A 12323-nucleotide genomic window follows, 5' to 3' on the forward strand; every position below is an offset into this window, starting at 1 on the left:
ACTATTTTATTGAAAAGCTTTTGGCAATAAAAATATATCAAATATTTCAGTATTCAGTTCCAATTACTGCCCGCTGGCCCTCAGTCTTTAGCCAAGTCAAGCCTTTGGAGAATATAAGCAGGCCAAAACTTATTGTATGTATTGTATTTCAATGGAAATTTATATATTTAAATGTTTATATTAGAAAAGGGGAAAAAGGCAGAATACCCAGTAAAATAAATGTTCATTCAAAGTGTTGAAAAAAAACAAATTTAACTTGATAAAAGTAGAAGACAACAATAAAGACCCAAAATCATCTTATACAACCATTATGAAGTAGAGACCCTGGGGAGAAAATCTGCTTCCTTTGAACTGAAAAAGTAAAAAAAATTCAGAAAAAATTAATGAAGCCAAATAAGAAAAGGCATTAACAACGAATATCATGACTGAAAAAGAGAAAACACACCAAAACTTTCAGCCAGAGAGTATATGATGAGACATGTTATATTAATAAAATCTGAATTGTTTTATAACTATTTAAATAGTTGTATTCATATTTTAAATACTTTAAGTACACCAAATGACTTCTCTGTTAAATTCTTTCTAATACTGAAAGAAGTAATAATTCAATTGTTCTCACAAACAATTCTCTATTCATTTTATGAAGCCAGTGTAAACTTGAAACCAAAAGAACCCCCCCAAAACCAAAAAACAATTTGTGAAGAACATTGTAAGAAAAAAAAAACTAAACTATAAGTTAGACTCACTCATGAACCTATATGTGAAAATCCAAAATGCATATTAACAAGATTAATATGAGCTTATTTCAAGAATATAAGCATGATTTAATATTTAATAATAAACCAGTCTTATTTACTACAGTAAAAGAAATAAGTTGGTGCAATGACACACATCTGTAATCCCAGAGGCTTGGGAGGCTCAGGTAGGAGGATTGCAAGTTTACAGTCAGCCTTGGCAATTTATGAAGGCACCAAGCAGGTGCGTGAGACCCTTTCTCAAAATAAAAAAAAAAAAAAGGATGAGGATGTGGCTCAGTGGTTAAGCATCTTTGGGTTCAATCTCCAGTAACAACAGAAAAAATAAATAAAGAAAAAACTAATATGATAGATCCAGTTAAAAAATTTAAAACCATTAGATATAATTAAACAACAATTCATAAGCCTTCTAGGGAGTGCTGATCAATAGAACTTTATGTAGAGATGGAAATGTTCATCTATTCTGTTCAGTATCTGATATGAGTTGTCTAATACTATCCACCCATGGTTATTGAGCACTTAAAATGGCCTTATGTGACTATGCAATTGAATTAGTAATTTCATTTATTTATTATTTTTAGTATTTTTGATGCTTAGAAATTTATTTTAGTCACTAGAGCTATTTTAGACTTACTTAAACATGACCTTCTTTTAATACAATATGTGTGTAAACAAAAAGGAAAGTATAAGCACAATAATTAGATGTAAATTCCTAAAACAATCTTCATCACTAGTCTGATTCTTCTGAATTACTGTTTTAACTTTAGATTTAAAAATAAATTGTAGAGTCACATGGAGTTGTAAGAAATAATACAAAGATTCCTTGCACACTTGATCAGTTTCTCCTATCTTAAATCTTAATATTTTGTAATACTAGAGCATATCACCAGGAAATCAATACTGATATAATGCATTCATTTTATTTAGATTCCTCAATTTTTTACTCTGTGGTAAACCACCCTTGGGTTAAACCTCCAGTACAAAAAATAAAATAAAATAAATGCAGGAATATACAATATTTAAAGAAAATGATAGTTAATGAAGTACTTCATAATATTCCTCTAAGTTTTGGCTTCATAGTGGTATTGTTCAAGTTATATATTTTTTTTCTTTTTTTCAAGCTATATTTAATGTACAGAAACAACACATTAACAAAATTCTAAATGAAATGTTGATTTCTGTAAATATCATATAAAAATGAGACTACTAAAACTAAAAATGTGAAAAAAAGTAGTTTGTAAAGTTTTGTGTTGCAGTTTTATTTGATGGTACTCAATTATGTATGATTCATAACACCTAGTATTCCTTTACAGAATTGTACACATAAAGACTGTTGTGATCCTTCATCATGTAAGTTAAAACCCTCAGCAGTATGTGGCTCTGGAGAATGCTGTACAGTACAGTGCAAGGTAAGTGGCAATTTGTAGTTGATAATAATTCAATGTTCTTTACTTAAGGTATGTGTGTTTTAAGGAGATAGAAAACATTGATACCACTTTTGGCCTTTTTCTGTATTATATTCAAATACAATTGGACCCAATTGCATACTTTATTCCATTTAGTAATCTTTCCTTTCCTATACTGTCATATGTCTGATGTTTTTACTCTCCTAACTTGACTTCCCATTTCTATATGCCATTATGAATCTTCCTGTGAACCCTCTAAATTTTTTCTATAATCACCATGCCCATAGCAATTATCTTATGTTTTTTAAAAAAATCAAAGTTACATAGGATTAAAAAGTTAGTGTTTTATTGGACAAATTTACTTCACTGTCTTCAGATAAAATAGTCTTTTCTTTTACAATTCATTCAGGTATTATTGCAATAATTCATTGCTGCTTTATCAACACTATTTAAAGAAGTTCCAAGTCATTTCCCACATGTACCCAGCATAGTTTACTGGGTTCTAAGAAAAAAATTCTGAATGAGGTAAATAACAAAATCCATAGATTAGAGAAAGTATATGATTTTAAAATTAAATTATTATATAATTCAAAAGCTAGTTCAGGAAAATGATCTTAAGAAATTGCAATCCTTAACTTATTAAGAGAGCATCAGAAGAAGGGAATGGAATAAAATAAAATTAAAGGTATATGAAATGAAGATTACAAAGTACATTTGCAAATTAAACATAATATCAACATAATATAGTGAATATTAGAATAGCTGTGGCTTAAATTATTGACATAGAAGAGAAAGAAGACACATCCAAATATAAGGATTAGATCAGAATGAAAAGAGAAAAAATAGGTAGTGATGAAAACATGATTTTTACATTTCTTCTTTATTTATCTGTTTTTAATTGCTTTATTATAAATATTAACTCATATAGTATAATTATTCAAATTAATGTGATTAACTGCAACATTTTCATACATGCATATTTCATGCTTTAATCCTAACCAACCTTTCTACTAGTCTCTCTTGTTTTTTTCTTTTGCTACTTCCCCCTGATCTTCTATACCTTCTTTAGTAGTCTCTCATCTATTTCAGGTTTATTCACTTTTTTAAAAAAGTATTGTATATGAGAAAATATGCAATACTTGTATATCTGTGTCTCCTTTATTTTGTTTAATATAATGTTGTCCAGCTGTAAACATTTAATTGCAAATAATAATATTTAATTTTTGTCTATAATTGTCATATTTTCTTATATTAATCTTTTGATGATCTCCTAGCCTGATTCTATACCTTGGCTACTGTGAATCATATTATAATAAAGATAGGCATGCAGATTTATCTTCTAATGTTGACTTGGATATCATAGTTGAATCATATGGTAATTCTATTTTTATTTTTTGAAAAACCTCCACATGAATTTCTATGGTGGCTGGGTTCCCTATTTTACTCCACAGGTATGTGTGTCTGTTGGATTTGTTGTACTTCCAGCATTGATTTAATGAAATTAGAAATCAACAGCAAGGTCACCACAAAAACTACACAAATGCATGGAATACATTTTTAAGTGATGAATGTGTCATTAAAGAGATTAGAGGAGATATTAAAAATTCTTAGAATTAAATGAGACTAGAAATGCAACAAAAGTGACAGAAATTGTGAAAAAATGAACTCAAATTGTCCGTTTGCAGATGATGTGAACCTATACCTAGAAGAATTCTAGAAGGTAAACAAATTCAGTAAAGTAGTAGGATATAAAATAAGGATACTGCTTTTCTATATACCAATAATGAATCTGAAAAAGAAGTCAGGAAAATTATCCAAGAAAAAATGATAAACATAGGAATAAATGTAATGAAAGATATAAAAGGCTTCTACAAGGAAAATTACACAACAATGAAAAATTAATAAATGAAGATACTAGAAGATGAAAAAAACTTCCATGTTCACATATAGGCAAAGTTAACATTGTTATCATAGCAATTTTACTAAAAGTAATCTACAGATTCAATGAAATTTCTATCAATATACCAATGTCATTCTTCACAAAACTAGAAAAAAATAGCCTAAAATTAATATGGAAGAAAAAGAACAATCAGAATAGCTACATTGATTCCAAGCATGAAGAGCTATGCTGGAGGAATCACAATACCATTTTTAAAATTACACTACAGAGCTATAGTAACAAAAACCACGTGGAACTGGCATAAAAGACATGTAGACCAACAGAATAGAAGATTCAGAGACAAGTACATATGGATACAATCATCCTTGACAAATGTGCCAAAAACACATGTTGGAGAAAAGACAACCTTTAAAAAGAACACCTAGCATAACACCTACTATATGTCCTCTCTAACATGCCATAGTTAGAAATGTGTCTTTATATGATATATATCTAGAGACTGGCATTTAGTAGGCCCTAAAAAATATCAATAGGTGCTATGGTTTAAATATGTCCTCCAAAGATGATAGGTTGGAAACTTAATCCTTAATGCGGCAGTTTTGCAAAGTGGGACCTTGAAGTGGTTATTAGGTTTAGGCAGGTCTGACCTCATAAATATATTGATTCCATTAATAATCAGTGGGTTCCACACCCCAGCAGTGAGTTCCTAATGAAAGAATTAAGTTGAGCCTCCTCCTCTCCACCTTCCCTCTCTTTCATTAACACATATGCACACACCTGCCTCTTTCCCTTCCACATTCCACCATGGGATGATGCAGCAAGTAGGTCCCTTAGTCATAAACTTTCTGGACTCCTTCTAGAAAACAAATATATTTTCCTTATTAATTATCCAGTCAATTATATACTGTAATAACAATACAAAGTAAACTGAGATAATGAGTGAATGAATGAGTGAATTCCATCAGCAACGACAATTCTACCAAGGGTAATCTCCTGTCCTAACACTGAGTTAAAAGGAAAATGACTTGGAAATTGAGAGGGAGTAGTGATTTAAAAGGAAAGATATTTTAATATATTATTTTTAGGGGAATAATAACTAAAAATGTGTGTGGTGGTTCATGAAATATATATGTTTGTTTCATTTTGTTTTTTAACTCAACTACAAAATGTGACCCAGTTTCAATGTATAAGGAAACCATTGACTTCTTCTAAAATTTGGGGAATTGTGGATTTTATTAATAAGTGCTGAAAGTGTATGGTTTTGTGTGTGTCCTTTGAAAATTTACGTAAAAAATTATCCTGGGAAAACACATTACCCTATGTAAAAAAAAAAAAAAATGAAAGGAGATCCCTCTCATCCTGCAGAAAAGTGAACTCAAAATGGGTCAGAGACCTAGGAATTTGATGAGAAACTTTGCAAGTCCTAAAAGAAAACATAGGGGAAACTCTCTAACATATAGGTGCAGACAAGGATTTCCTGAACAGAATTCCAAAAGTTCAGAAAATAATATCAAAAGTCAATAGAAGGTATTGGTTTCAAATTAAACACTTCTGAAGAGCAAAACAAGCAATTAAAGGCATGAAAGGAAAGCTACTCTTCCAAAAGAGGATTCATACGTAGAACATGAACATATGAACACAACCCCTCCCCCAAACAAGCAAACAAACCCAAATCACCCAATCAATGAATGGACATAGTAACTAATATAGACATTTTCTAAAGAAGTGCAAATGGCCAAGTGTATGAAAAAAAATGTTCAACATCATTAGCCATCATGAAAATGTTCATCAAAACAACACTGAGAATTCATCTCACCCTGCTTAGAGTATAATCCTCAAGAATTCAAGTCAGAATTAATGCTGGTGAGGAAGTAGGGGAAAGGAATTTTTTTTTGTACCCTGCTGGTGGGAATCTAAATTAGTACAGTACTATGGTTGGGATATGTGGTGTCTCTTAAAAGCTCATGTGTGAAACACTGTAAGAATGTTTACAGGGGAAATGATCAGGTTATGGAAGCTTTAACCTAATCAGTGCATGATTTTTATGAAAAAAAAAATCAAAACTAGAATCCAAACTCACTCATGAACCTATATGTAGAAATCCAAAATACATATTAACAAGGTAAATATGGGCTTATTTCAAGAATATAAGTATGATTTAATATTTAATAATAAACCAGTGTCATTTATTACAATAAGCTGGGTGCAGTGGCTTGGGAGGCTCAGGCAGGGGGATTGCAATTTCAGAGCCGGCTTGCAATTTATCAAGGCCCCAAGCAGCTTAGCTGGTGTTTTAATGATCTTTTTTGCTGCTTTAATTAAAATATCTGATAAGAAAAAGTTTGAGGCAAAAACGTTTATTTGGGGGCTCAAGGTTTGTTTCACAGCTCTCAGACCACAGACATGTGGCTGCATCCCCCAGGGGCTCCAGGTGAAGCTAATCAGAACGAAGCAGCTCATGTGACCAGAAAGCAGAGAGAGAGGGAACTACTCTCCAAATACAAAATATAGATCCCAAAGGCAACCCCCAGGGACTCTCCCCCCTCCGCCACATCCTACCCAGGCATTAGTTAATGCCATCAGAGGATTGATTTACTTATTGGGTTAAGGTTCCACAATTTAGCTATTGTGGATTGAGCCATTCTGACTGGAGTGAGATGAAATCTTAAAGTAATTTTGATTTGCATTTCTCTAATTGCTAGAGATGTTGAACATTTTTTCATATATTTGTTGATCGATTGTATGTCTTCTTCTGAGAAGTATCTGTTAAGTTTTCTATCCCATTTATTGATTGGGTTGTTTGGGGTTTTGTGTGTGTGTGTGTGTGTGTGTGTGTGTGTGTGTGTGTGTGTGTAAAGTTTTTTGAGTTCTTATATGTCCTGGAGATTATTGCTTTATCTGATGTGCTCCCCTTCTGTAGGTGTTCTATTCACCTCACTGATTGTTTCTTTTTTTGAGAAGAAGCTTTTCTGTTTAAATCCATCCCACTTATTGCTTCTTTATTTTATTTCTTTAGGAGTCTTTTTTATTTCATTTCACTTTAGGACTCTTGTTAAGGAAGTAGGAGCCTAATCTGACATGATCAAGATGTGGGCCTACTCTTTCTTCTACTAGGTGCAGGGTCTCTGGTCTAATTCCTAGGTCCTTGATTCACTTTGAGTTGAGTTTTGTGCATGGTGACAGATGGGGGTTTAGTTTCATTATTCTGTATGTATAGTTTTCCTAGCACCATTTGTGGAAGAGGATCTTTTCTCCAATATATGCTTTTGGCAACGTTGTCTACTATAACTGTATTTATGTGGGTTTGTTTCTGTGTCTTCTATTCTGTATCATTGGTCTACAAGTCTATTTTGGTGCCAATACCATATCTTTTTGTTACTGTTGCTCTATAGTATAGTTTAAGTTCTGGTATTGTGATGCCACCTATTTCACTTTTCTTGCTAAGGTTTGCTTTGGCTATTCTGGGTTTGATGATTTTCCAAATGAATTTCATGATTGCTTTTGCTATTTCTGTGAGGAATGTCATTGGGATTTTGATTGGAATTGCATTAAATCTGTATAGTACTTTTGGTAGTATGGTCATTTTGATAATATTAATTCTGCCTATCCAAGAACAGGGGAGATTTTTTCCATCTTCTAAGGTCTTGTTTAATTACCTTCTTTAGCAATCTGTAGTTTTCATTGTAGAGGTCTCTCACCTCTTTTGTTGATTCCCAAGTATTTTATTTTATTTTTGAGGCTATTGTAAATGGAGTAGTTTTTCTAGTTTATTTTTCAGACGATTTTCACTGATGTACAGAAATGCCTTTGATTTATGGGTGTTGATTTTATATCCTGCTACTTTGCTGAATCCATTTGTTAGTTCTAGAAGTTTTGTGATGGAATTATTTGGATCCTCTAGGTATAGAATGATATCATTGGCAATAGTGATAGATTGAGTTCTTCTTTTCCTATCTGTATCCCTTTAATTTCTTTCATCTGTCTAACTACTCTGGCTAGAGTTTCAAGAACTGTGTTAAATAGGAGTGATAAAAGAGAGCATCCCTGTCTTGTTCCAGTTTTTAGAGGTAATGCTTTCAATTTTTCTCCATTTAGAATGATATTGGTCGTGGGCTTATCATAGATAGCTTTTACTATGTTAACATGTGTCCCTGTTATCCCTAGTTTTTCTAGTGTTTTGAACATGAAGGGGTGTTGTATTTTGTCGAATGCTTTTTCTGCATTTATTGAGATGATCATATGATTCTTACCTTTAAGTCTATGCGATGTGATGAATTACATTTATTGATTTCTGTATGCTGAACCAACCTTGCATCCTTGGGATGAACCCCACTTGATCATGGTGCACTATCTTTTTGATATGTTTTTGTATTTGATTTGCCAGAATTTTGTTGAGAATTTTTGAATCTATGTTCATCAGAGATATTGGTGTGAAGTTTTCTTTATTTGATGTGTCTTTGTCAGGTTTTGGAATTAGGGTAAGATTGGCCTGATAGAATGAGTCTGGAAGTGTTCACTCTTTTTCTATTTCATGAAATAATTTGAGAAGTATTGGTATTATTTCTTCTTTGAATCTTTTGGAGAACTCAGCTGTGAATTTGTCTGGACCTGGGCTTTGCTTGGTTGATAGGCTTTTGATGTTTTCTTCTTTCATTGATTGAAATTGATCTGTTTAACTTGTGTATGTCTTCCTGATTCAGTTTGGGTAAATCATATGACTCTAGAAATTTGTCTATGTCTTTGGTATTTTCTTTTTTATTGGAGTACAAATTTTCCAAAGAGTTTCTAACTATGTTTTGTATTTCTGTAGTGTCTGTTGTGATATTTCTTTTTTTATTATGCATTTTAGTAATTTAAGTTTTCTCTCTCCTTCACTAGCATGGCTAAGGATTTGTCAATTTTATTTATTTTTTCAAAGAACCAACTTTTAATTTTGTCATTTTTTTCAATTGTTTCTTTTGTTTTAATTTTATTGGTTTCAGCCTTGATTTTATATTATTTTCTGTATTCTACTATTTTGGTGTTGATTTGTTCTATTTTCTAGGAATTTTGACTCTTGAACTTGAGAAGAGTTTGTTTGATAAACATAGATGCTCATTTGTTTGGGCAGATATATTTGTAATTGTTATGTCTTATTGGCAAATGGTTCCCTTACGCAGTATGAAATGGCCTTCTTTATTCCTTTTGATTAACTTTAGCTTGATGTCTCCTTTGTTTGATATGAGGATGGAAACCCTTGTTTGTTTCCATAGTCCATTGATTCATCTTCAGTCTGGGGATGTCTTTTCCTATGAGATGAGTCTCTTGTAGTAGCATATTGTTGGGTCTTTCTGTATTAAATCCAATTTGCCAGTCTATGTCTTTTTATTGATGAGTTTAGGCCATTAACATTCAGAGTCATTATTGAGAAATGGTTTGTATTCACGGTCATTTTGTTTATTGGTTTTTAACTTGGCTTGATTTCTCCTTTGGTTTTTCCTTTAGTGTAATACCTCCCTTTGCTGATTTTCATTGTTGTTTTTCATTTCCTTCTCATGGAATATTTTGCCAAGGACATTCTGCAGTGCAGGCTTTCTAGTTGTAAATTCTTTTAACTTTTGTTTATCATGGAAGGTTTTTATTTCATCATGAAATCTGAAGCTTAATTTTGCTGGATATAAGGTTCTTGGTTGGAATCCATTTTCTTTCAGAGCTTGGTATATGTTTTTCCCGGATCATCTAGATTTGAGGGTCTGGGTTGAGCAATCTGAAAAGATCCTAATTAGTTTACCTCTATATGTAATCTGATTCCTATCTCTTGTGGCTTTTAAAATTATCTCCATATTCTGTATGATAGGCATTTTCATCATAATGTGACTTTATGTAGATCTGTTGTGATTTTGTACTTTTTGTGTCCTCTAAGACTCTTATATTTGATTTCAATTTCATTCTTCATGTTTGGAAAATTTCTGATATTATTTCATTGAATAGATTGTTCACTCTTTGGTTTGTAATCTATGTCTTCCTCTATCCCAGTAATTCTTAAAATTGATCTTTTCATGTTATCATAATTTTTGGATGTTCTGCTCATGGTTTCTCTTACCATCTTCACTGTGTGGTCAACTTTATTTTCAAGATTATATATTTTATTTTCATTGTAAAGTTTGCCTTCTACATGATCTAATCTGTTGGTGATGCTTTCTATTGAGTTTTTAATTTGATTTATTATTTCCTTCATTTCAAGAATTTCTGTTTATTTTTTCAGAATATCTCTTTATTGAAGTAATCTTTTGCTTCCTGTATTTGTTTATATACCTCTTTATTAAAATGATATTTTGTTGGTTGTATTTTATCTCTTATATTATCCTTGAATTCACAGAACATTTTAATTTTGTACATCCTGAACTCCTTATCTGACTGGCCATGGATTGTAATAGTGTAGTGTCTTGGTTTGTTTTGGGGCACTTTCTTCCCTTGTTTTTTTATGTTGTTCTTCTGTCTTCCCTTCCAGCAGTGTGGACCCAAGGTATTATACTTTTTACCCTATAGGTTTTTAGTGTCCCTGCATAGTTCCAATACCTCTCCTTTAAGGTGGAGATAAATATTAACAGAGATTCTACTACAAACAATATACAGCCTTAAATCAAATTGCTCCTATTAAGACGTTTATGGTTTTGTCATAATGGACATAAATGGTGAGTTTAAATATTATCTACAATATTAAACAGCAGGTTTGCAGAAGGGTCAATAGTTTCTAAAATGGTGGACAAAGAGAACTGGGGGGCATATAGGATGAGATGTTAAAGAGGAAGGAGTTGAGGATATAAAGTTCTTAGGAAGTGTAAAGGAAGAATCAAAAGAAGTTGGCTAGTAGCAGCAGAAAAGAGAAAATAGAGAAAGAGATTTTGGGGGAGATAAGTATGGGGAAGACGATAGAGTACAAAAAACAAATAAACATAAAAATAAAAAAAGAAAAAAAGAATGTACAACACAACTGTAATATACTATTGAGATATCCCAGTCCTCAGTAGCCTAGTGCATTAAAAGTACTTGGTTTCACAAATGTTGAGGATGTGAGGGTGGGGAAAGACAGAGAAAAGAAAAAAAGAGAAAAGAAAAAAAAGGCTCAAAGGAAAATTAAAGGACAGTTTCTGTTGGACTTCTTTCCTGCTATCCTTTTTATCCAGTAGGTGGGGTTGTCTTTTGTTTGCTGGTTATCTGCACCCTCAGGATGGTGAAGGTATTAGGGTGGGAGGGTTGGTATTGGAGGTGAAACTCCTGAAGGTGGGGTATAGCACTTTCCAATCCCCTTTGGAATAGTGCACCCCAAGGATCTTCTTTGGGGCCCACTCATGTTTGTGGGTGCCTAACTTTATCTCCTTATATATCTCCTGTAGACCTCACAATTCCTAGTCTCTAATTTAGTCTCTATACTATATCTCACTTACCCCCTCTCTTTCTACTTCCCAATCAGGAAATTCTCTCTCCAGAGGACTTGTGGCCTGCATTATGGGTCCTGCACACCTGTCATGGAGAGCAGTTTTATACCAGACAGGTCAGGACCAGGCTTTGCAAGCTACAGACTGGCCACTAGCCACAAGCACTGTGCTGGGTTAGTGGCTATGTGGGAGGGGGGAGTTGGGGGACTATAGGTAACTTAATATTGCTTCTAGGCCCCAGCTGGTGTCCCAAGCTCTGAGTTGCCCCAACTAAAGATGGCGATGGTGGTAGTGAGGATAACCCAAGATGGCAACAGAAGTTTCCCAAGATGGAGGTGGTTGCTTTCAGAGATGGGGTGTCAAGGTGGGGAAGGTGGTGTCACTGGTCAGGTGTTCAGAGATGCAGCTCAGTGGTGTGCAGTGCTGTGGAGGCTGAGAGTCCTGCTCGGGCACAGCCTGGGTGATCCTATGTGGGCACTGAAGCTGGATGATCTGTGTGAGCTCAGTGACTGGGATTCCTGCAGGGGTCAGAGGTCCTCTAATAACTTGAAGAGAAACAGTATTCCCATGGCTTGAATCCTATGTCACAGAGTGATAAGGAATGCAGCCTCCCTCTAGCTTGCTGTCTTGGATCCCTGGTTTCTTAAAATTTTAACTCATTTCATTACCTTTATTCATAAAAATTTTCCTTGATTTAAATAAGATCTCATTATGAGTACATGCAGTTCTACTTTTCTATCACTAAACATCTCATAATGTTAGTTGTTTACATTAGATATGACTTGAAACAAATTTAGTTTCTATTTTACCTATCATAGGCAAGTGTTTTATTGATTACCAATTT

The 12323-nt window shown here is 33.2% G+C and overlaps 1 protein-coding gene across 2 annotated transcripts in view; it reads left to right on the plus strand.

Annotated features, from left to right (window-relative positions):
- Positions 1 to 12323, plus strand: part of LOC101972185 (disintegrin and metalloproteinase domain-containing protein 5) — a 60628-nt gene that overhangs the window by 30012 nt on the left and 18293 nt on the right. For both annotated transcript variants that reach the window (XM_078031250.1, XM_078031251.1), the window contains exon 13: positions 2069 to 2164. In XM_078031250.1, coding sequence (XP_077887376.1) covers positions 2069 to 2164 — 96 coding nt within the window. The remainder of the gene's footprint in view (positions 1 to 2068; positions 2165 to 12323) is intronic.

The sequence above is a fragment of the Ictidomys tridecemlineatus genome, chromosome 14 (genome assembly GCF_052094955.1).
Source record: "Ictidomys tridecemlineatus isolate mIctTri1 chromosome 14, mIctTri1.hap1, whole genome shotgun sequence".
In the NCBI taxonomy this organism is placed as follows: Eukaryota; Metazoa; Chordata; class Mammalia; order Rodentia; family Sciuridae; genus Ictidomys; species Ictidomys tridecemlineatus.